Genomic DNA, 24,638 nt, shown 5'->3' on the forward strand with positions numbered 1-24,638 from the left:
GCAGATGAATGGTCACATAGCTGAGTTGGGAGGCATTTAAAAGGACTCTGTTCTGCTTTGCTTCATTAGCTTTTGAAGGGGGTTTGAAAGCAGAGATGTTGTTAGGAATGGGACTCTGGTCTCCTGAGGAAAACCCACAAAAACTGTAACAGCAAAAGGAAAACAAGTTGATGAAAGCTGTGTGGTTCATCTTTTAAGATGCTTCGTTTTAGGGATGAGAAGACTCAAAGGATTTTAATGTTTTTAATATGCAGTCAGCTTTTTTTTCTCAATGATTCGTGAGATCAATGACTCCACCAGATAAATCATTCTGATTTGGTCCCCTCCATCTCTTTAAGTAACATCCTTTTATCATTGTTTAAATGCCCAATTAATTTACTTAAGGAATCAAAAACATTCACTATTCAAATTACTAAGTGACTTTTTGTGCCTCTTAATGTTGATGACAGTGGGGAAAAACCTCAGATGTCATGATATTAAGTAGGGGTTTGGCAATATAAAAAAAACATTATTTGTCCTGCCTACAGAGCTGTGATTGAGCAGTTGTCTCTCCATCCTACAGAGGGCTCTCCAGCAGACCTTAAATCCTTGAACAAATCAGACGCTCCTTATCAGCTACCTTAATCACTAAAACAAGTGTGTATTCTGACATGATATAACAGTCCCCTAATCTTGTATTAAAAATGCAAGCAGCTACACATAACTAGTTAAACATCTTGTTGTACATCAGAGCTACGCTGTGGAAGAGTGCCTTTAAGGGGATTAACTCATGTCAACAGTTCGCTGTGTGTCTCTCTAGGACGATGTTGATAAAACTTATCTATCCTGTTCACCAAGCATAAATCAGTTTACACAAAAGGAGTCGAGGGCAGGAAAGCTTAATTTGAATAACATCAGACAAGACAGCAAGTAGGGACACGTAAAGGGGTTTGCTTATCTGTAAATATTAGCTGTGTACAAATATAAACACATGCCTTCTGTTCTACGAATAAGGCCCAACACGAGCTCCGCTGCTTATAGAGGCAGTACATATTCTCACATGATGTAAGAACTCCATGAGGATCGCTTCAGGAACTACAACAATTAATTGCAACAGGCCAAGGGTGGATGCTTCACACATTTATTTATTCCTGCCAGATTTAAACAGAATGTTAAAATGTAGCACCTTTTCCAGCATGAAGGAAAACATAACCCCAACAAATGTTTATTTTCCAACTGAAAAAATCAGCAAGGATGCAAAGACACGCCGTGGTAAGTCCATTCATATTCATCATCTGATGTTTCCCACAATGCTTCACTCTCAACTGAGAGATGCTTCATGCTGCTGCCTGCTGATCTATGACCTGCAACAAAGAAATGAGAGTTTAATGTTTGTCATTTAAAAGCACGTTAATGGTTATTTTAATCTACAATAACTGTGTTGACTAATAGAACAATATGTTATTTAGTGTATGAAATGTCAGATTACAGGGGAAATTGTCCAAGGCGGCGTCACCATGACCATATGGCGTTGCCTGACTAATAGTCAAAAACCCACAACATAGAACAAACTAAAGCAGCAAATCATCACAGTGATGATAAATGGCAAAAACAATAAGTCATTTCTCTATGAATTTGTGGAATAATCTGACGACTGACTAATAAATGAAAAGGTTAGATGACAGTTTCAAATAATTAGTAATGGTATTAAGGCAAAGACAAACACCAATACACACAATATAATTAGTATAACTTTTAAATGTCAGTGTGTTAAGAATATAGTTTGATGCATCAACTCACATCCTTGACATTCTGTTTTGTAATTAACTTGAGTATGTTCCATCTGTATGTTGTTCTTTTTAAGTGCAGGCACGTACCAAAAGGCATAAAAAATTGATGACACAATAAAACAAACCTCTTCCTGCTTCTGAGTTTCTTCTACGCTGCTTGTTAGCGGCGCAGTTACTGACTGCCTTGTGAACGGTGCTACCACTGTAAAGTGACGGTGCATGAAGAGAAAATGTAGCCTTTAAGTACGTTCCTGGGTGGGAGAACCATCAAAAGAAGTGATTTTGAAAGTTCAGGAAAAAATAAACCACATCGGGAGGCCTTTAATAAGTAATCTCGAGTGACTTACAGCTGTAAGTGGAGCTGCTTTAAACATGTATAGATCTAATTCAATTGGACTCAAACTGGGTCACACAGCTATTAGAAGTGCAGAGTTAGTTGAGAGCAGTCTGACAGCAGTTTACATTTGCCGGGAAAGCAGTGTAGATGCTGTTTTTCTCTGCAGGCAGATGCAGCAGGGGTGGAACAGAGCATAGCAACTTTTCAATTAAATGAATAAAAAAGACAGAAGCTGGCAAATATTCTCAACTCTGACATACTCAGTCTCAAAGATGATTTATTTTCAGTCTGCATATCCAGCTTATTCCCACTAGAAATAACAAATCCACATCAGTTTCACGACTCTACATCCTAACATAAACAACAGCATTAAGTGCTGTGTGAAGGGATCTGAAAGACTTTGGAGTGGATGGAGAAAACAAAGGATTTCTTTACAGAATCCGAAATAGAGAGGGTTTACGTCCGTGAAGCTCAATGTCTGCATATTAAACGTGCATCGATCACGGTGTTAGCGACTAGCTGGTGAGATTTTGGAGCGTTTAGCTGCTAAAGAGCCACTTTTTCTCTGGTGAGTTATGGAGGAGTTAAAATCGGAGATAAAAACAGGGAAAATTGGACTTGTATTCGTTAAGTGGCCAGAAACAAGACTCCAGAAGAATGGCATCTTTTCCCTCTATCGTTTATGTGGAAATAATCAACTGTAGCTAACAGATTCTCTATAATATCGTTAGGTGATAAGTTTGGTTTACAGCTTGATTCCCCCACATGACCTGCATAAGTGTGGTGTGGTCGTTTGTTTTCAGATAACAATATTTGTTTCTGTAACAAACTTAATAAAAAGAGCATTTTTTCCATATCGTTTAGGACTTTGCTTTTCTTTAATCATTTTTTGTTATTTTTGAATTGTTATTCATCGGAAAATTATCAGAACAGAGTAATAGAGATGAAGGGATAATGGAAATGTGTTGAGGCGCTGTTTTAGACCCTCCTTGTGCAAAGTGTACAGGGAGTAAAGAGCAGCTCTGAATGACTACCTGCTGTTCAAACACACTGGGCTTTGTGCCTCTGCTCCCTGTGTGAATGCCTCCAGCATAAACAGACGAGGACAGCTGCAGGCGGCCTCCAGACTTTGCTCTCTGAATGATAAAGAGCTGCCTCCTCACTGTAGACGCACATTAGACATTTCAAATACTCTTGCCCTGGCTGTCCATCAGGACCGCTCATGCCCATTAGTGACAGAGTGATTAGCGTGAAATTCAAACGGCGCTGACACTCAGCTGGAGTCACATCAAACATGAGAGGACAATCAAAGGGAGGCGCGCTGTCGTATATCACCGCTAACAATATCCAATTTGAAAGATTTGCCTGCTTTGTCGAGCGGGATGAGCTATAAAGCACCTTTGTTACTTCTCCTGGATAGACGTGTTTGATCAATCAAAACATCTCCTTTAAATAATCTAGGGACTCAAGCTTGTTAAGGTGAAAACATGACACCAGGGATACAAAGCTACCTACTGAAATGTCATCTTGGCAGCTTCCTGCAGTCAAACTCACACTTTCAGTTAATTGGATTTGGATTTTAATATTCTATGAACCTGATCAACATTTGTGCTTTAGAGAGCTCAATCGATTTCATGTGGGCTATTACTCTCAGCAAACAAATTAAAACATACCTAGTCTTTATAACATATATGTTTTTTCCAGATGTCAATTAAAGCAATGAATGAACGTTTGAAACACTACAAAACCCAAAATGTGCAGAAAAAAAGGTTGACATTGATCAAGTAAGACCTATTTCAAACAGTCTTTGCATAAAAAAGGCTCATTTGAAACTAATTTGAAGCCTAATCAATACTTGGTTGAGGTAGCACAAGATTTCCGTTAGCCGTCATGAGTGAATAAGAAGGTTCACTGTAAGTTTAACGGGCTCATCTAAGAGATTGCTTTGCTTTCACTTGTTTTAAAATGGCAACTGTTTATTTCTATGCCTTTAACATAAGGGAAACAGTAGAAATGAGTTTTTAATCAACTGGTTCTACTTTGCAAGGGCTTGTTTTCTGTGCCTGTAGCCTTCTCATCATACTGACTATTCAACTCCTGAATGCATGCAATCAAGCACATACACAGATGCTGACGAATTATCTACATTTGAGTTAACATTTTAATTGAAAGCCAGCTCCCGTGTGTCCTCAGACCTTTCAAAATAAGGATGAAGATCCACAGAGGAAAAAGGTATGCAGAAACACAAACAGACACCAAGGTCTCATTAAATCTGTCTTATTGAAAGGGACGTATGCTAGTTTCGAAATCTCAAAGGTTCGGTGGGACCTTCCCACAGCAGGAAGCACGGAGCAGACTAATTAAGGTGAGAAATGTGGCAGGGACAGAAAAAATATGTACGTTGGTCGGGCAGTGCGTAAGTAAGCTCGCCCACAGACACAAGAGAACAGCATGATTTGGTTAAGTCAATTCAAATCATTACCTCAGTCAAAGATAAATATCTGGAAAACAAACAAAAACTGACTGAGGCTTTTTGTTACATTCCTTAAATGTGATTCAATTTATCATCCAGGCTGGCCATCAATCACCGCTTGACTAATTAATAGACCAAGAAAGACTCTCAAACGTAGTAATCTTTCATTGTTCTGTTTTATATCCTTGAAGATTAACATTTCTATGGGTTAAGCCTGTTCATTGGACAAAACAAGAGCACCTGTAATAAGAAGTATATAAACATTCAATGATTGTAGGTATAATGCAGATATACGTGTATGTCATAAAAACCGAATGAATGACAAAATAGTCAAAAGAAAACTGTAATCATTTAAATTATATAGAGAAATAATCACCTATTGCACCCCTCGTCCAATATATTCCTAATCTATGCATCAAAACACAAGCTTGGGGATTTAAATAAACAGATACCCCAAACAGCTTATTTTGAAATCGGTAAAATGGAATATGTCTGATGACGGATGTTACTTCAAATGTTTTAAGGTTGATCATTAGTGAAGACAGCTGTCCAGCACATCCTAAGTCATGGATGGATATTCTCAATGAGTTCCATCAACTTGCAAATCCTCTCCTCTCTCCCTCCATGTGTGCTTATGAGCAATACTATTGTCAATTCCCAGAATCCTCACTGTATCTCTTACCTGAGAGTGGCGTTATGCTGGATGTGTACTCCTGACCCACTAACAAGCGTGCTCTCAGGAGACAGGAAGTGAATAATTAGGTGCCTCCTCTGGGTCTGGAAAGATACATATTACACCCAGACAGCGGCACAGTAAGTGCATGGACAGCTCTGCTGGCTGACAAAATTTGCATGTCCCTGTCTAATGGCGTCTGTTGACATGGCTCCAGGGGAACAGGGGAGGGTGGACAGCACGGGATGGCAGAGCTGACAAACAAAAAGCACCCTCACTTTCCATCAGTGTAACTTGGGCGGCGCTGCGATCGCCCTCCTGCATGCCAAGCAGAGCGCATCGGCAGCTGAGGGGAAGGCTGAAAAAAAACAACTCTGACGTGGAGAGCAAGTGGCTCTGTGTCCGATGTCTGTATCTGCTGACACATTGGACAGACGGGAGTGGGAACAAGGTTGTGGCTTCGTGCGGGGAGGGCACTGATAAAGAAGATGGAGAAAAAAATAAAAATCTGGTACAATAAATCATGTCAGTGACGCATTAGCAGATTCATGAGGCATTGAGATGAAGGGAAATGGGTAAAACTTGCTTATGATCAGTGTGAAAACTGAATCTTTCAGAACAGCCGTGAAAGTTTTCTAGTTTGGCACACAGTGTTTACTTTGAAACTTTCTGAGCTTCTCAAAATATCGGCTGAAGAGCAGTTTGAAAACTTTGACCAGCTATAGCAGCTGTCACAGCGCAGCGGGAATCCTACAATTATTCAGAAAATGCCAATATAACTGACTTTCAAACTGGATGTATAAAAGATGGGCAAGAGTCTCACAAGAATGGACAAGTAGGGGCTTCAAAATATAAATGAAGTATTGTCCGTGAAATGTACTAAAATGTGTGTGTTAGCAGCATTTATTTTGTAGCTAAACAAAGGGGAGGTCATTTTAACTTTATTGGGTAGTTTCCTCCATAGCAACACATCATTATATAAATTCTCGATCAGTTTTGTATGTAAAATCTTAACTATATCGTAACTATAGCCACAAAACAAAAATGACCCTTTTATAAACGAATTCGCTTTTTTTTTCCCAGAAATCTACCCTTATAGCCCTGGAAATATCACCAGATCCAAATATTTTTTTACTTTATATATTCAACAGTCCAATTTCACAGACAAAGGCATCATCTCCTCCTCTAAGATAACAGCATTACCCACAAAGTCACATTATTCTACTGCTACTCTGCACTGCTGATACCAATAAGATAAGATCCATCCATTGAGAACAACACATCCGCATACATTAAACAAATGTGAAAGACAGTGACATTTTTAAATGTTGATTTTGCTTATGTCATGTGTCTTTTTGATTGTCTGTTCCATTGAAAAACATACTTTGTGATTCACTCTGATGTCATTTTCCTCAAAGTCCCTGAAGAGAACCAAAGGACTGCACACTAAAGAACAAAAGCCTTTCAATGGTTTTGTAAGCATGTTTCATCTTGAGTCTCAATTTTCAATACTTTCCGTTATTCTGCATCAATGATGATTTTATTTTTCTGCATCAACTGTTCCCATATGGTTTAAGAAAACAAAACATATGGTTCAAATAGGTAGGAGTCATTTGCAACAACAAAAAAGACCTTTGCTGCCACCTACTGGACACCAGTAGATAATAGCTTCACATTCTGCTAAACCAAAAATGTTGTTCATTATTAATTTCCCACCTTAGAATATGCTCATCCCAGTAGAAACTCATGAGAAGCTGGCGCTCCCTGCAGAGGTGTAGTAGCCCGTACAGTCCGTGGAATATCTCTGGGACAGCAGCACAGTATTCAACCCAAATTCTCCAAAACGATAAGCACCAAATTTCTGTAATGACCAACAGGAAATGCGTGAAAATAGTGAACGATAAACATCTACAGTACAAAGTCTCAACAACACAATATTCCCAGATTTAAAAAGTAGTCCTTACACAAAACGATTTAGAAAAACACTGTGCTTCCAAAGTCGACCTTACTCATTAAACTCTGTCACTCACAAACATGGTGTTACCATAGTTACAAGGCAGCTGAGAGTGGTAAGCAGTGCACCCTTGTGTCATTTTCAAAGAACATAAAATGAAGGGTTTTGTTATTCAAACAAGCATCCTCTCTGCACCACAGTAGAGGGAAGGTGAATTTCAAGCTGTTTTTAAAAATGGGTGTCACATTTCAGTTGTCACACAAAAGGAGACTACAAGTGCTGCACTCGGAAGAAAAAGAAAATCAATCCAAACCCTCCTCTTTGAGCTTTACAGGTATACACTTCTTTCACAGGTTTAATCGATAAACTCTGGAGCAGTACATTTGTCCACCTAATAGGTTTTTACCACCTTATATTTTAGCATAGTTTGTTGAATGTTAAAAAGCCTAAGGCAGTACTGAGGGAATAAACAATTGAAAACCAACAATAAAAGGGACACATTACATATTTCTGACTATTTATGTAATTGGAAGCTGCTTTATAACTATATATATATATTTGTATGTGTATTTTCTTTTTAAGAAGGGACAATGCACAATAATTAACAGGAGCACTTGAGTACATGATGTAAATGTGGATTTAGCCAATAATGCTAATTTTATCTGTAGTCCATGGCAGGTTGACACATGAGCAAATTGACAGCACACTGAAAACGCTGTAAACTTGAATTAAATGTATTATGTCAACAGATTTCACAAAACTGTATGAGGTTAGTTGAAAGCAATAATATTAAGTTTAAATAAAATAGAACAGGTTGAAATTAATATTATTGCTTTCAACTAACCCAGTACAGTTATATGAACTTTGTTTCAGTTTTTTCAGTGCACATAAGCACAGACAGTATAAAAAGATAAAGAGTTCTGTTATTGCTGTACATTTTGAATGAACAGGGTATAAATAGATATTCAATTAAGAGAGCAAACAGCTTTATCCTTTGTAGTCCAGACCTTTTTTGTCTCTCACCAGAGGAACAAAAATCACAACAGGCCTTTTAAAATACATTTTTACAAGAAGAAAAGCATAGGTTTATAATGAAGTAAATGATTTCAATAGCTGCATCAGGTTCAGGGTCTTTGTATTGTGAATGCTTGCTCACTGTCACAGCATATTGAAGAACATAATAGAGCCTTATTTGTAACACCTGTGCTTTTCCTGCAGTATTAAGTCAAAATGTCGACATAAAAGTTTCAACTAAAACTGAATATTGAACACTTGCACATTACAGATTGGAGATTTAAAAGCGAAAAAAGTTATTTGACATTGGGGCAACTCTAACTGGCTTCTAAGTAGATCAGGTGGGTTAACAGCTAATTACATTTGGCAGCTGGTCTGGGAACATAATCATTTAATACCAGCCTGAAATCAAAACACCATTACGATGGGTAGGAGTGAGTCAGCCCTAAAATGAACCCTATTACCCTTTGGGCATGCTAGAGTGGTATTCAAAATGGTCCCCTGCAAAAACCCTAATCTCTCTTTTTTAAAGGCCTTTTAATAAGCTCTCGTGTCTGAATGCTCCAGAAACAGTTGAAATGTCAACAGCATTTAAAAGCACACAAACAGTGTGTTGAATATGAGCGCAGTGTTAACAGATGTATGGTGCAATGTTGCTGAGGAGGTCTAAATAAAGTATTCAGAAGCATACTTTACCCATTTTTACTCCAATTATTTTATCTAAATCTCTTTTTGAGAATACTTTACTCCTAAAATGATCAAGTACTCATCCCACATTACCTTGAATTTGAGAATAAAACTAACCCTTTTTTTTATGCATACTGCACCTCAACTCCGAATCCAAAACTAGGAAAAATCTTGCTTGCCTTTAAAACAGCAAAACTGTATCAAAACAGCCGCTTACCAACTCTCACATTCTTTGTGCAGTATAATAAATAATCCAAGCCTCATTTATCCAGTTCACTATTTCTCAAAAATGTGCATTTTTATCTTTAACCTAACTTTTCATACAGTTTTGCTGTCATCAAATGTGGCAATGATGTATTAAATTCATCATTTTTGTTTTGTTTTTTTTGTTCACCGTGAAATGCAAGTTTTTTTAATCATTACAATGTTCTTTTTGGGGCTGAACGGTTTATTTCTGGACTTTTGACAGGCAATTTCTCATCTGGCCTATAAAAAATCCTTCTAAATCCCCATGTGTAATCGCATCTGGTATTAACATCAGTGAAGCAATGAGCACAGGTCTGGATGTTTCAAGTCCAGCAGTGTTTGAAGGTGCAGGCAGGAGTGAGTTTCCTCTAACCTTTAATATGTTTCTGGCATCGAAAGCCTCTCGTTCACTCATGGTTTGTCTCCCTGGGCCGCCTGCGTCTTCAACTGAAAAACACCAGAGCATAAAAGTCAAGATAAACAATGTAACACAGAACAAATAAAACAAAATACTTTACTTGCTGCTACAGTAAAACCACCAGCAAAAACAAGGTGACAATCAAGGTCATTTAGTTGTGAAACAGGGACTAAGGAGAATAAATAAACACAGAATGTTAATCGTCTGGCAAACACGGTCAGCAGTGACAGGCCCCCTCCCTTGTGCTGTGTTGTTGGTCAGCTCAGTACAAATTTGAGAACTGGGGCTGGACCTTATCCATGGACAAAATGAATGAAGCTATTGTCAGAGTACTTGGAAAACACGGCCGCTTGGCGCACGTAAACAGAGCGGTGGCCAAACAGAGATCTGGCTGCCTGTTGGGTATATTCAGGAATTTGTTGTTGCAGTTGTTAAAGGATTCAGCGTTGTCGTCACTCCACTCCAGTTCCACGCCAGAAGATAATAAGGGTACATTGGCAAATAGGTTCAGGGGAAGAATAATCAATATGGTCACAGAACAGGTCTCTCTACCTGTTGAGTCCTTTCTGAACAGAGTGTTCATCACGGTGCCATGCAGCTTCACTCTGTCCCACTCTCTCACCATCAACCCTGCGGAGACAAAGTGCTCCACCAGCCGGTCCGCGATCACCTGCAACCTTAAGAGCAGAAATAGATGCAAAAATATGACGTGTCAACTTTGTCAAAGTACTTATTTTTCACAGGATATTGTAATTTTTCCATCTAGCTCTGTCTCTGTTCATTTTCATTTTTCTTTGTTTCATTTTATAATGCTTGATTAAAATGTTTCTCATTTACATTTAATGTTCTTTAATAATGCAGTAAATGAGTATGTATGAGTATTTCTATATCCATTTTTTCTGTCTTTAGTTAGGTTGTGGGATATGTGAGGATGTCTGTAAAATAAACACGTGTACTTGTTTGTAATATAAGAGAAAATATGTTATAAACTATATATAATACATATGTTTTGTTTTATTATTTGGATTAATTGCTGAATGGGTGATTGTATGTGAACATCTCTTTGGTTTTAAAATAATAATAAATGATTTGATCAAAATGTTATGTTCTCCTCAGGATTTGTTATTGATCCACTTACTTGTCAGATTTGTCTTTCACATTGACTTTGGCATACAATATGTCCACCATGGCCGGATCATCATTCATGTACTCTATGCCCATCACCTCCAATGTCAGAGGGTTTCTTTCTGTGATGTCCCTGATGGCAGAGAGCAAAAACAACGACTTGCAGTGACCCCCACCTAGCACAATTTTCAGACACTTAATGTTGAGCAAGCATTACCCTGGAATACAATGTTCTGCTTGTAATACTGTGTTTGAATCTAATCTAGTATTGTTCTTGTTTACGCATTTCACTTCTTATTCTAACTAATCTAATCATTATTATGTAATCTGCTCCAACCATTCTGTGGCCCAGATTCCATTTGTTACTCCTGAGATGTGAATCCTTAAAAATTGATTAAAAAAAACCCACTTTCTTTATTCTTTTCTTTTTTTAGGGCGCCATCATTTGTTAAACAGGTTGACCAAGTAGTTTTACGTATGTTACAGTACACATATTTGTAGGAGACTATTTTACGGATATGGATTTGGTGCACTAGTGAGTATTCACATCAGCAAAATGGTTTATACAGGATGGACCAAAAATAAAACTAAAGTGCCAACTTTGCTTGTAATGACAGAGCCTCCCACCAAGTGCAACAGTGTGGTTCACTGTTGGTGTTTGAGGTGCATTTGTTTTCTTTTTTTCTAATTGAATGGGCAAAATAGAACTTTTTTCCTCTATGGCATAAAGGAACACATTATTTCAGGCTCGGGCTACACAAACACCCTAACCCTAACCCTAACCCTAACCTCATTGCTAGTTCAAATGGGCTTTGTTAACAACATGATAAATAAACTATAACTAGTTATGCCTTAAAGCAGCATATTTTTGTTTAGTCTCAAAAATAAATGTGTTTTTTTTAGTCACATGACTTGTATGGCCCTTACCGGATGAAGTTTTGACACTGTTGAAGGTGTTCACACGCTTTTCTCACTTCTGTTTCATTTAACAGAGCAAGGGTGCCGATTGTCAGGTGAAGCTTTGCAGGGTTCTGAAAGATGCTCCCCTCAACTCCATGATCCTACACATAAATTAAAAAAGATACAAAAACTGAATTTATTGAGGATATATTGTGATGATTTTAGACATTGCCCTTGCCCCTCATCATGGCAACATGTAGGTTTGCTTCTACAGTACCTGTGAGCATTGCTGCAACACCTCTTCTTTAAAGATCAGGAATCCTTCTTGGATTTTAGGATCATTCAAAGGGAATGACAAGAAATGTGTGAAAGGCTGCTTCTTCCGGAAACTCTCAACAAGGACCTCAACACGTGTGACTGCAGATGAGACTGCAGCTTTATGGGAACCTGTGATAACTGTCAGGTAAAGAAAGAAAGTTAAGAGAAATACTTCCGTTTTATTATTATTTGCTGTAACGTGCTTTAATATGCTGTTAATCGTCACCAATCTCCCCCTCCACTCCTTGTTTTGGGATGTTGATTGATGTCTTTGTGTCAAACTCCAGGCGTTTCCGTGTCTCTCCTTTTTTTCCAATAATGTATCTGCAGAACAAAAACATTATGCAGCTTATAAACAAAACTTCTTGTGCTTTTCAAATAGGGATGATACAAAACAATCCCAAAATGTACCTTTTGTTGATAACAACTCACTTGTAAAGAACACTTGGGACTTCGATGGCACAGCGGTATCCCTTCTCAGTCTGTTCAATGAAGTTTGTGTCACAGGCTTCATCTTCTTCCAGGTATTCACTCTCTAAACAAATTGAAAACACAAAATTAAAATGCATGCATTTATATGTTATTGGTGTCCTTGATAAGAAATTGTGGCCACAGGCTGACAGCACTTTCTGTGACTTAAAACAGTTGCAGGATTCATTTACCTGGTGTCCCCATGTAAGACACTTCTTCTTCTTCTTCCTCATAATTTTCCTCCTTAATGACATTCCTCCGGTATATTCTGCCATTAATATTGATAAGAGCTGGACGTAAAACGTCCATAATATAAAGCAGCTAACGTTAGCTAAACCTAAGCTAACCCAACAATTGAATTAAACCTCAGAACTGCTCGCTATAAAGTTAGCTAAATTCTCAAGTTAGCAAACCAGTAAATAAGCTTCTTTTGCTTTTAAAACACTTATAATGCAACGCAATAACTTAACTACTGAGTTGACACATTGGTTTCCGTGCTGTACGGCAGACAGGGTCCTGGTTTGACGTTTAGTAGATCTATAAACGGAAATGACATCACTCTCAAGAAATCATTAAGACAAGCCCCATCCACATTACTGTCAAATCAGTAACAAGTTTGCCGTAGCTTAAAACGTAAAGTGCTGTCGTTGTCGTAAAGTACTGGCAACACATCTTAACAAACAACAGAACCAACAGCACGGAGTCAAAGTCGAAATCCATTCATAACGGAGACATCTACTGTAAGTTTTATTGTTGAAATGGTGTTTGTTATTGCTGTGTTTTGTTCAGTGGTATTCATGGCACATGGCAGTTGCCTACATCAGTGCCACTAGAATAGTTAGCTTTCTTGTTAGCCACCTAGCATAGTTGTCGCAGTTATGAAATTGCAATTTGATTTTGCCATTTATATTTAGATAGGCAAACCTACACAGTATAGCTTTTTCAGGCATGTGTGGCTATGGTGGTAACGGCAGCCTTCAAAACCTGTGTTGAACAAATTATAGGTGTGGCAACAACAGTAACGTAACAGCATCTGTTTATCTGTTTTTTGAAAGTTTTCTGAACCAATGGCAGCATCCTCCTCTTCCTCCTCTGCGGGAGGTGTCAGTGGGAGCTCGGTGACCGGCTCTGGGTTCAGTGCTTCAGAGCTCATCCCTCCAAGGAAAGTCCTGTACACATATCCTAAAGGTGCAGGGGAAATGATGGAAGGTGAGATAAATCCCACAGTTAAATGCATCTGTCTTTACCCATCTCTCTTTTTCCAACAAGGCAGGAGATATGGGAGTCATACAATGAGTTTGTTTTGCACACACTTTAGCTAGTTTACATATGAGGCTTCATTGATTAAGCTGAGCCAAATAAGTTAGAGCGTAAGGGCGGGTTGTGACAAAACATTGTGGGATTTGAGTCTTGTGCAATTTTTAGTCTCAGTTCTCAGCATCTGTTTACGGAATGATAGACGTGTGCCAAATTCTGAAAAATGTTTTCTCAGGACATTGCAGATTCCAAGAAGCCTCTTTTATCCATCTGTATCAACAAAATTCATATAAATACATCGTTTAACTTCTTTTGTTCAATTCATCACCAATTTCTGTTATCGCATGTCACTTGCAGACTATTTTTAAATTCTAGCCTTTGAGGAAGATGGGAAAAGTCAAAATAACCTTGAACGTTTTTACATTTTTTCTTTTAGAGTCACATCACACAGATATTGTCGTCTTTTTTAACTGAATTCCCATAAAGTACTCTAAAATATTAATTTTCAACATGTGTCAAAGTGAGGTATTGATTGAATCTTAATCATTGGCTTCATCGCCAATGCTACTGACATAGGATTTGTTTGTTGGAGTAAAAGGCCACGTGGCTCCTCGCTTCACTGCCTGTCTAGCCCAAAATGCAATAATAAATATGGTTAGCTCTTGCTAAATATATAAGGCTTTTACTCTTTGTTTATTTCAAAACTCTAAAGGCTGATCATTCGCAATATATAACAGGAACTTCTCTTTCTTTCTCACATCAGTGAACTAGAAGCTGAGCTTCTATTATGTCATCACAAGCATAACACTTCTTTACTTCTGTTTTCCCTTTTTAGATGGCTCCGACAGATTTTTATGCGAGTCAGTATTCAGCTACCAAGTCGCCTCCACACTTAAACAGGTCAAACGTGGTAAGTCAGTAACTGTATTTATACAAATGTGTTTGTTTGTCTTGATCCATTAAGAAATTGGTAAACTAATAAACAATTATGTTTTCTTCCAGATCAACAAATGTCTCGACTAGAGAAACTCGCAAGCTTGGTGGAAGAGCTGGAAGCAGATGAGTGGCGGTACAAACCAATTGAACAGCTATTGGGATTCACACCATCTTAAATGAAGACACCCAGATGCCTTTATTAATAAATAAGCCAAATAAAAAGAGATGGCTTATTTCAGTTCATAAATTATATTCATTCTTAATGTTTCTATTTCATATTATAAGTGTGGAATATTATCTGGAGATACTGAGTGGGAGTTTTATTATTTAACTTTACCTATTGTATGAGTTTTATGTTACATTTTACCCATACTCTAAGAAACCGCTGTTATTAAAAATCCCCTCATTATATTTTTTACTGACAAAACAATACAAAATGTTTTTGATAGATTTTTTTTAAGGTTAGTTAAGATGTTTTGGCAATCCAATTCACTTTCAGCCTCTGTGTTACAAAAGTTATTATTTCCACATGGCTGCACTGTAGCTCATAAATCTAAAACCAGCTGCCTGCTCTCTCCTCACTGCTGCTTGTTCCAACAGCACTTGCAGCAAAACAAAGAGGGCTTGTAAATAAAGTCATACTTGGATATTCCTTGTCTTGTGTTTGTTTGCTTGGTCTGGTATAGTTTGTTCCTAACCCACTTTGCTGAGTTAGTTTCTGATGAGTAACAACTAAATCTTCGTGCTTTTGTGTTCAAAATGTACAGCTTGCGCTTTGTTGAGCTAAAGTCGGAAACCAACTGATTTTGTCTTTGTCAGTTTTTGCTCCAATGGCAGCAAAGAAAGGGGCCTAATGGTGTTTTCCTCTGTGAATGAATGTTCTATAACAATTAAGGGGTGGGGATGAACATAATGTACTGTTCTTTCTGCGTAAGGCCGGCCCTGGACATTAAGACACACCCACATCTGCAGCTTCCCCCAAGAGTTCAAAGTTTTTGTACATAACACTTTCTAGGAATTTACTTTACAAGTTGTTTGCTCAAACTATTTGATGGCTTTACATGACCATCTGAAGACTTCAACTTTATCCCAAAATCTTTGTATATGTAAAAGGAACAAACATTTCTTTATGCAGAAGAAACTTCTAGATGACTCTTAATTCACCACATCCCCCTCAGAACATTCTGTACCTACATGTGTTTACGTCTTTCAGTTCCTCCCAGACTTTACACAGTCCGTCCCACTCACGGGTAACAGAACAGCATCTGGCTTCTTTCCAAAAATATAAAATCTTTAAGCTAACATTGAGTGCGTCATGCCAGTCAGAAACAGCAGCAGTTTCTGCTTTGAACCACTTCAAGTTTTCTCTGAATTTGCTTGAGTTTGCATCTGGTATGCCCTAACTTACTAAAACACGAACTCTTAACCTTCAATCAAATGCAGTGTTTTTATAAGCCTTCAAATTCTTTGATAGCATCAGATCATATTTTGTGACTGTAATACTAGAGAAATGATTAAATAGCACTGAGTAAGCTGTTCTTATGCTGCATCCCTATTACTCTTCATGTTTTCATTGTTGTTCTATATGAGGCCAAATGTCAGAAGATGCACATGTTTGCATATAAAACACATTTATGAGCATAATCATCATCATTTCCTAGTTTTGTATTTTGCAGCTGAATGTGTGTTGTTTGCACCTCTCTGTGGCAAGTAAAAATTCTGATGTAATGCTTTAGCAAAACAGGTGACGTAATGTTCACTGCAACACTCCACCAGACCAGCCTGCATGGATTTTATTCAATGCTATCAATAAATGCACTGGATGTATGTTATTAGTATATCCTTATAAAGGATATTGCAAAGAAAATACAATATTATCCTTGCAAGCCCAGACAAGTCCCTGTATATTTCCACAACACTGGGGTCTGCTATTCATCACCCTAGCCCCCCTTCTCCTCTCCTTGTTTTTCTTTCTTCTCTGCTGGCATGTTACCAGGCAAGATACAGATCCGAAGCCGTGCCTCTCTTTCTGATTGGCTGGCAGGCTGTAAATAGGCGCGGCCTAGCAGCCTGTATATAACCATTGTTGCGAGGATAAACCGCAGAGCTCGGCAGCTGGTCTTTGAATAAGGAAGTGTAGGTCATAGAAGTTACCAGATGGTTGTTTTTGCAGACAATAAGCCTTCAAATAACAACCTAAAACATCGACAACGGACTTCCGCGTCACCGTTGTCAAATAACCTGTAAGTACTATGTCACAATTGATTATTTTGTCAGTTTGGTTTGTAATTTGAACAGTTTAGCAGTTGCTAGCTACCGTTTAACAAAGCTCTTTCATTCAGTAAACTTGTCATTCAATCTAAACAAGATTTATTGAAAACGCATGTTACTTGTGGGTTAAATGATCCTTTATTTAACTTTTAACTTCGGTATTTTGTCTCGAGTTTGAGTGCTTATCTGTTGTCTTTGTCTCCTCACAAACAGCTGACCACAGAAGCAGCTGATACTTTTGAATCCTGCAAAGATGCCTGCTCTCTCTGCACCCACTGATATCGGCAGCTCACCCCCCTCTCCAGTGGACGGCAGTCCTAGGAGGCTATCTTGGGGCAAACTTGTACAAAGATTGGCTGATTTCAGCACATCTGCCAACAACAGCAGTATTGAGTCTGGGTCCAACAATGGCAGCAGGAGTGATCTCTCAGAATCAGGTAAACAACAGCTGCAATAATTCCTTAGAATCTATCAAAGATGAATTATCCCTATTCCCTTTTTTTTTTGTCATGTTCCCTCTTCTAACCCTATTGTTGTTTGCCAACAGGGTCAGATGTATGCAGTGACCTGTCTCCTTGCAAAGAAGACCTGTTTTACGATCCAATGGAGGAGACCATCCTAAAAGAAGTAGTGGACCTTATTGCAGGAAGCCTGAGAGAAGCCAAAGATTCAGACTGCGCCTTGAGATGCTCCAAACTGCTGATCCCTGAGAAACTTCTGGAGCACATCGGACAAGAGCTCCTTCACCTGGCAGCTAGTGAGCCCTGCGGCTTAAGGGGGGCTCTCATCGACCTTTGTGTGGAGCAAGGCGCTGTGTGCGAGAGTATGGCTCAGCTATCTGTGGACCCTTACCTTGTCCCCACCTTTCAGCTGACTCTGGTGTTGAGGCTTGAGTCAGGTGGGCTGTGGCCTAAGATCCAAGGACTTTTTAGCACAAAGTCTCCTTCCACTCCAGTAGTGAGACAAGCTGTTAAACTTAGCACTGGTTTCCGGGTGATAAAGAAAAAACTGTATTGTTCTGAAGAGCTGCTCATTGAGGAATGTTAAGAAATGTAAGGGACTGTCGATGTTTTATTCTTTTTAAAACGCCCAGTTAAGCTTACAGAAGGGCCTTATTATTATAACTACATGTATAAGATGCCTTCAAAAGTGTAAAAGGATGGACATTGACAAGATGTAGCCTATTGTTCTACTGTAAGGAAGTTTATGGTACCTGAAGCAGGTTTTGCTTTTAAAATGAAGATGTTTAACCATCATTTTGCGAGTATAAAAGCGCGTACCTCAGTTTCTATTGAAACGTACAACGGCAGCTAGCTATGTTTAAAGTCATTGAAGACCATTGTGTTTTTTTCCTTTTTATACATGCTAATTAATTGTGATGTACACCAAGTGATGAATTGTATGCCAGGCAAATCATTAGGAACCCTAGTGACTGCTTGAATTCCAGAGTAAAGGCTTACCAGCACTTGCATTGCGCAGTTGATGTGCAAGCTGCAGCTAAAATCTCAAATGTAACTTGATCTTGTATTTGTGTGGACCTGTCCTGCTTTCAACTTTATTTATTTGACATTCAAATACTCATAACATTGCACTGTTTTTGTACTTTGACGACTGCAAATAAATTATTTTTTTTAACAATTCTCTTTTCTTGTTGTCTTACTTCATGAAACTTATCAAAGCTTTTATCCAAAGCGACTTACAATAAATGCAAAAACCAGAGATTCCAACTCTGAACAAGGAACGTGTAGATATATTCACTTCAAGTACGTCATACCATTGTAAATCCTGCTGAATTAGTTACAAGGCCTAAGCCTTAAAGTGCTTTCGTTAGCAGTTTTAGAACCAGATTTGTGTCTTCTATGGAAAGATTGGGAGGTATTATCTAAGGCAGAAATGTTTGATTTGGCTGAAAGTACATAAAACATTTACAGAGCTGAATGTCTTTCATTTGGCAAACTATTCCAGAATACCAAGATATCAGTTTGAGAGGAATTATGTTTCTTGATTAAAATCACATTTCTTGCAAGTCAAAAATAAAAAAAAACGTCGGTCCAACATCTGCCAATAACAGCTGAGTACATTTGCGGTGAAAGAATTTGACTCTGTAATTCCTGGGCTGCTCATGCTGCACGTCCCCCAAAATGTGAACGTGCACAGAGCCATGTTTCCCGTTCCACAGCCAGTGGCCCCGAAGCATTTACAAGCTGAATGTGCTGACAGAGCTTTTGTCTTTGTGCTACTCTGCTCTGAGCAATGACTGACTTCCAACACGTTTTAAGCATTCATATTTATTTTCATCTGGGAGTAAAAACATTGTGGAAAAGTGAGCAAGATTTGCATTGTTTTCTTAGTCTAATTATAAATAAATTATAAAAAGCATAAATAGCATACTATAAACAAAAAGTGTGATAAAAATTGCAACAGTTGATGTTCATCAGAGACATACTCAAAAGTAGAACCTGTCTAAGTCCCACTCTGCACATCTCTCATTCTCTTGGCTTTTATTGTGAAGTGCCATTAAGTTGGAGCATAAAATTCTATCCTCATTACAGTTAAATAGGCAAAACATAAAAAGGGACATTTCCTTGTTGTACACACGTGTACACACACACACACACACACACACACACACACACACACACATACACATACACACACACACACACACAGACACACTCATCAGAGGTCTCACATTATTCCTGCATAGTTTCAGAAATTGCATTTAAAGTCAACACAATAAACCCTCTTTCGTCCCTGCTCTGTAAAATAAAAGAGGAAGTGGTATTTAATAATCTGCTACATAAATAAGATCCCGACTGCAGGACAACATGTAACCTCACTATGCTCTGGCTTTATACTGCATTCTTGCATAAACAATAAAGTGACCTCTGCTAACTTCATGGCTCAAAACTGGGGTTTGGAGGTTCTCCAAAACCCCTTTCTTGTCAGGAAGACAAGCTATTTTAAGTTGTTTCATTTCAAAACCTTATATTAATAATACATTTTAGATTCACAGAGTAAAATCCACACACATGGCTTCAAACCAATTAGTGTGGTGGATTCGATGCAGATTGGTGCTGGTTTTTGTTGCTTGTTGAGTCATCATCCATCTCCAGAAAGCCTCTATTTACAGCCAATCATCTTTTGTGTTGGTTCTGGAAACCTAGAGACAAGTAGAAGAACAACACAATTTGACATACTGTAATTAAACAAAATGGGCATGCAGTCGTTAGAAATTCTGTTACGAAAGGAAGAAAAAGGCGAAAGAGCTTACTTTTAATGATTATAGCAGCATCAACCATGTAGTGAAGCTGTGATCTCTGACAGCTTGGCACAGCTTGGTGTGCGAGCCCTCTGTGCTCTTTGGTACAGATCATTGTCCCCAAAATAGCGAGCTCTGTAAAGCATTCCTTCCTCTGCAGGAAACAACAGAAACAATTAGTGAGTAAATTAGAATAAGTCTTTAATCAATTTCCCAGAACTGATTATGGCAGAATAAACAATGGAAATGTTTTCTAAAATAAATAAACAAACCCAATTTGTTTTTATTGGCAAACTTACTCTGTTGCTTCTCCTTCCAGCAATTGTTGCGAAGGTTGGAAACAAAATCATCCTCCACCGTCCGCTCCAAGTTCTTCAAATTCAGTCCAGTGATCTCCCTCGAGAATTGGTCCCCCACGTAATATGGCACTTTCAGGTTCATCGTCAGCCTCTTCTGTGTGTAGCCTGCAGACCTGCGTGAGGGAAGGACAAAGCGTGGAACACATATTAGAAGACTGAAATTCAGCACGCAAACATGACATGGCACATGACATGGCATTGTCTGTTTTTGTTAACATGAGTCATGGCAGATAATGGCTTACAGAAGTGCATATAAAAACTCAAAAGCAGACAAGATGGAGAGAGGCCGGACAAATGGAGCCGGGGAAACCTTTCGAAAACAGAATAGGACTGTGATTATTTGGAAGAATAAGAAACTAAAAAAGTCTATATAATGGATCTGCTTAGGAGCAAAACAAGAGCGAATTCGATGAATCTATATTTACTTTTTCAATGACATCACTCTCTGCTATCTGGCTTGTACAAAAAGAGTAATCATTTTTTTGCAGGCCTTCAGATAAAAGGATTACACTCACGGCCTGTAGCTGAGGCTGTAGGGGGGGCTGTTGACCATGATCTGACTGAGGGCGGACACAATAACCAGGATGAGGATGGGCATGACCTGCACAAACAAAGCGAAGCCTCCCTGCAAAGAAAACATCTCAGTGTCAAAATCGACAGATTGGACTATCTTTGAAAGACAGTTGAATAATGCTAAATGCATACAAGTGAAATGGCTAATCACACAGTTAATTCTCATGCTGTTTAACAATAGCTTTGCATTATTTGCTGTAATAATCAAATCTCACCTCCCGCGGTCGCTCTCGTCTCTCTCGTCTTGGGTAACGCATCCGCCCATTAGCGTACATGTTAGTATTACCTAGATTAAAATAGCACACGTAACAAACACACCATGACAAGTGTTTCAATACAATAATCTTGCAGCTTGAAATAGAAGAAGAAAGCTGTGGCACTAACTTGAGGGGAAACCTCCACCAAAGAACATGTTGAAGAGGTCTTCAGGTGAAATATCCGCCTCGAAGTTTTCGTTCTCTGGGCCGTTGCTTGAAGGATGCTTTTTCTCTTCGCCGCATTGATCGTACTGTCGTCTTTTGCTTGCATTACTCAAAACAGCATACGCATTCCCAATAGCTGTTGGAAATTAAATAAATTAAGAAGTCGTGTTTGTTTGAGCATCACAAAGCAGGGTGAAAAGACACATAGTGTATCCATATTTATAGCGTTTCATTTGGCTTTCTGCATGACATGTTTTTTCATGTGGCACTATACCTTTTCCGTACAAATGAAAAGTCATGCATGTCACCTTTAAAAGCCTCCGTAGCACCTGGAGCGTGATTCTTGTCAGGATGGAATTTCAAAGCAAGTTTTCTGTATGATTTTTTGAGTTCATCCTCTGAGGCGTCTGCCTGGACCCCGAGAATTTCATAGAAGTCTTTACATTGTTTTATCCTGGGTAGAGAGCACATAAGGTGCAGTATTAATGCTAAATATATGTCAACCATGTCTTCAATAAAGCCTTTAGGTTAATACCAGATGTAAATGATTATCAGTCTTACCTCCTCACAGCATCCAACTGGTCTGGTGTGTAGGATTTTTCTGAGGGCTTTGCTTCAGGTCTGCCATCTTCACTGTTTGGCTGCCGCTGTCGAGGACCTGATTTTCCATTAAAGTCTGAGTGACTGCCTTGTCTACATGTAAAGCCATTCTTTGCTATCAGCTCCAGCAGTACTAGGGATTAAGGGATTAAATAACAGGAAACATTAAAAGATATTCAGACAGGAAAATCCACACGGGAGTTAAAAAGGCACAGCTGAATGCTAACACTTGAATTCCCTCCTTTAGTAGTCAACATTTTCCAAACAAGCAGAGGCTGTAATACAGGAAGTGTTTGTTGGATGGATTGTCAGGTTACTTCAACAGTTTAATACTTTAAGAGCCTTAATACAATATGGTCAGTAGTGGTCCCTTTTAGAAACATACCAATATCTAGGTTTTGTATAACCTATTATATGCGACTAATGATTATTCCCATCATGAATTTATTTGTCTATTACTTTCTAGATTATTTTTTTTTGGTGTATAAAATGTCAGAAAATAATGCAAAAGGTCCACCCCAGTGTCTCAAAGTTCTAGGTGATGTCTTGTCTTATTTTGTCAACTCAAACACAAAGATATTCAGTATAATACGATATAAAACGAGAGAAAACCATGAATTCTTGATGTTTAAGAGGTTTAAAAAAAGAATTTCCTGCCACTTTGCATGAAACACTACTTTAACAATTAATGGATTATTAAAATAGTTGGTGTCTATTTTTCTGTCGTTCCACTAATCAGTTGGTCGATTAATAGCTCAGCTCAATTATCTGTTTCAATTTGAGATTTAAAAAGCAATAGGACCACATTCTTTTTAAATTACAAGGGATTTCAATCATATTTCATGTCATATTCATAAACAACTCAAATATTACACTATCTTCAACCGAATGTCTACATATATCAACAAACATTTCTGTCACAGTATTTTAAGGATGATCACTGGCGGTGCAATTAGCAGATATTTACAGTAAGGACATTTTAGAAACAAAATGCTAAGTTAGAGTCATAAGCTGAGAACTAGCAGTGGCGCAGCATTTATGGTCCCCAAGAAATGCATCGGAGAGATTTTATAACATTCATAGTATATTGGTATGAGGATTTTTTGGGTAGAACTGTTGGAGTTTTAGACAAAGGAAATGTGTCATGCAGAAAAGAAGAAGAAGAAAGCTCACCAAAAGCTGTCATAAACTCAGAGGAACACTGTAAAGTAGTTTATTTGACCTGTTTTTTTGACTGATACAATGTGAGCCAATCTCCCAGATTTATATCTAATATTCTCATACACCTACATGTATCGAAATGTTTTTTTAAAACACTGCTTGACTATTTTGAGATACATTTTGGGATACAATAAAGAATTTGTACTACCCAAGTTGTTTGTGGATAATTAACATGTATTCTGGATTTACTGCCATTTTAGTGTGTTTGGTTGAGGGCTGAGGCCCACTTTATGTGATGTGTAGGCCTATTACTATTCTATTTCATGTTTTGCTATTACTTGTATGTGTGTATTATGGTATGTCTAGTTTGCTGGAATGGGTGGGTCTATGGTACAATGTTTATTTTAACCCATTAACATAGTGATAATATAAAACTGGCTTGACTTCATTCCTACGGTAGCTTATAAAAAACAACTGATAACATATGACCCTTAGAATATCATGGTGAGCAGGTGTACAGTGCATTCCATATTATAATATAGCTAGAGTAAGCGTTTGCAACATTATGACAAAGTAAGTCAAGCTGCTAGCTCGTTAGCTATCAAAGGCCCCGGCTGCAGCAGATCCGGGACGCAGGTGATGCTGCTGCAGGTGATGATGCTGCAGACCTTCCCGGCTGAAGCGCCCTTTACATCGGCCATCTTAAAACTCACCCCTCGCTTTCTCTGTCGGGAAGAGTCTCTGCGCTTTCTCCAGGAACCTCTGCGCTTTCTCCGGCTGCTCGTTGCTTAACGCCGCAGTTGCAATGTCAATGCAGCGCTCCGCTTCGTCCCTGTTTACCTCCATTGCAGCAGCAGCAGCAGCAGCAGCGGGCTAACTGGACCTGAAGTAAATACGGACGCCGATTGATGGCGTCATGTGGATGCTGCAAACCCATCATTAAGCCTTTGTATATTTTATTGAAAATGATACGTCTACAAACATTAGGGCATGTAAACAATAAGAACAATAAACACACCCTAGGACACATTACATAAATTACATACAATAATTATGCTTTAAAAAAAGAATAGGCCTATACAAACTTCAACAATTTAAGAGTAAAAAGACAAAATAAAAAACAACAACTAAACAGTTAGTTAGAAAGATGACAGATTCTACCATGCAGATCATTTACTTTCCTGTCATACCAAAACCCTTCACACAACATAGTCTTCTATTAGCTATACCAGTACTACTAAATAATGTTTATTGTGGAAAAAATGATTTGAATTATGTTGGGGATTATTATATTTTGTGGAAATATTCAATTATTCCACTGTTATAGCAAACACTGAGTTGTGCCCAAAATCACTTCAGACATTAGTGGTCTTCTGTTGGTTTTTCGGCTACACTACAATACTTTTTGTTAA

The 24,638-nt window shown here is 38.3% G+C and overlaps 4 protein-coding genes across 6 annotated transcripts; 2 read left to right on the plus strand and 2 right to left on the minus strand.

Annotated features, from left to right (window-relative positions):
* Positions 1–1,104: 1,104 nt before the first annotated feature.
* On the minus strand, positions 1,105–12,941 carry ascc1 (activating signal cointegrator 1 complex subunit 1). Of its 3 annotated transcripts, XR_010166601.1 has the most exons (11): positions 12,577–12,941; positions 12,347–12,449; positions 12,141–12,238; positions 11,874–12,052; positions 11,624–11,757; positions 10,710–10,829; positions 10,124–10,248; positions 9,527–9,600; positions 6,969–7,113; positions 5,262–5,356; positions 1,105–1,343 (listed from the first exon to the last, which is right to left on the minus strand). XR_010166601.1 is itself a non-coding variant. In XM_063893143.1 (10 exons), exons 1-9 carry the CDS (start codon positions 12,692–12,694, stop codon positions 6,997–6,999), a joined length of 1,068 nt encoding a protein of 355 aa, XP_063749213.1. In that variant the 5' UTR covers positions 12,695–12,938; the 3' UTR covers positions 1,105–1,343; positions 6,969–6,996. The 3 variants fall into 3 exon arrangements, 2 of the variants coding, with proteins under 2 accessions (XP_063749213.1, XP_063749214.1); XM_063893143.1 differs by lacking the exon at positions 5,262–5,356 and having other exon boundaries at positions 12,577–12,938; XM_063893144.1 differs by lacking the exons at positions 1,105–1,343; positions 5,262–5,356 and adding an exon at positions 5,374–5,728 and having other exon boundaries at positions 12,577–12,940.
* Positions 12,942–12,945: 4 nt separating this feature from the next.
* On the plus strand, positions 12,946–15,227 carry anapc16 (anaphase promoting complex subunit 16). The gene is made up of 4 exons (XM_063893146.1): positions 12,946–13,125; positions 13,441–13,594; positions 14,478–14,552; positions 14,645–15,227. Exons 2-4 carry the CDS (start codon positions 13,453–13,455, stop codon positions 14,752–14,754), a joined length of 327 nt encoding a protein of 108 aa, XP_063749216.1. The 5' UTR covers positions 12,946–13,125; positions 13,441–13,452; the 3' UTR covers positions 14,755–15,227.
* Positions 15,228–16,648: 1,421 nt separating this feature from the next.
* On the plus strand, positions 16,649–18,487 carry ddit4 (DNA-damage-inducible transcript 4). Its single transcript, XM_063893145.1, has 3 exons — positions 16,649–16,821; positions 17,063–17,286; positions 17,397–18,487. The coding sequence occupies exons 2-3, from the start codon at positions 17,103–17,105 to the stop codon at positions 17,894–17,896; spliced, it is 684 nt and encodes a 227-aa protein (XP_063749215.1). The 5' UTR covers positions 16,649–16,821; positions 17,063–17,102; the 3' UTR covers positions 17,897–18,487.
* A 634-nt stretch (positions 18,488–19,121) lies between these two features.
* dnajb12b (DnaJ heat shock protein family (Hsp40) member B12b) lies at positions 19,122–24,137 on the minus strand. The gene is made up of 9 exons (XM_063893142.1): positions 23,940–24,137; positions 22,027–22,198; positions 21,774–21,919; positions 21,428–21,601; positions 21,259–21,329; positions 20,986–21,095; positions 20,411–20,583; positions 20,124–20,265; positions 19,122–20,012 (listed from the first exon to the last, which is right to left on the minus strand). The coding sequence occupies exons 1-8, from the start codon at positions 24,070–24,072 to the stop codon at positions 20,144–20,146; spliced, it is 1,101 nt and encodes a 366-aa protein (XP_063749212.1). The 5' UTR covers positions 24,073–24,137; the 3' UTR covers positions 19,122–20,012; positions 20,124–20,143.
* Between the last annotated feature and the right edge of the window lie 501 nt (positions 24,138–24,638).

Source organism: Eleginops maclovinus, chromosome 10 (genome assembly GCF_036324505.1).
Source record: "Eleginops maclovinus isolate JMC-PN-2008 ecotype Puerto Natales chromosome 10, JC_Emac_rtc_rv5, whole genome shotgun sequence".
Taxonomy (NCBI): domain Eukaryota; kingdom Metazoa; phylum Chordata; class Actinopteri; order Perciformes; family Eleginopidae; genus Eleginops; species Eleginops maclovinus.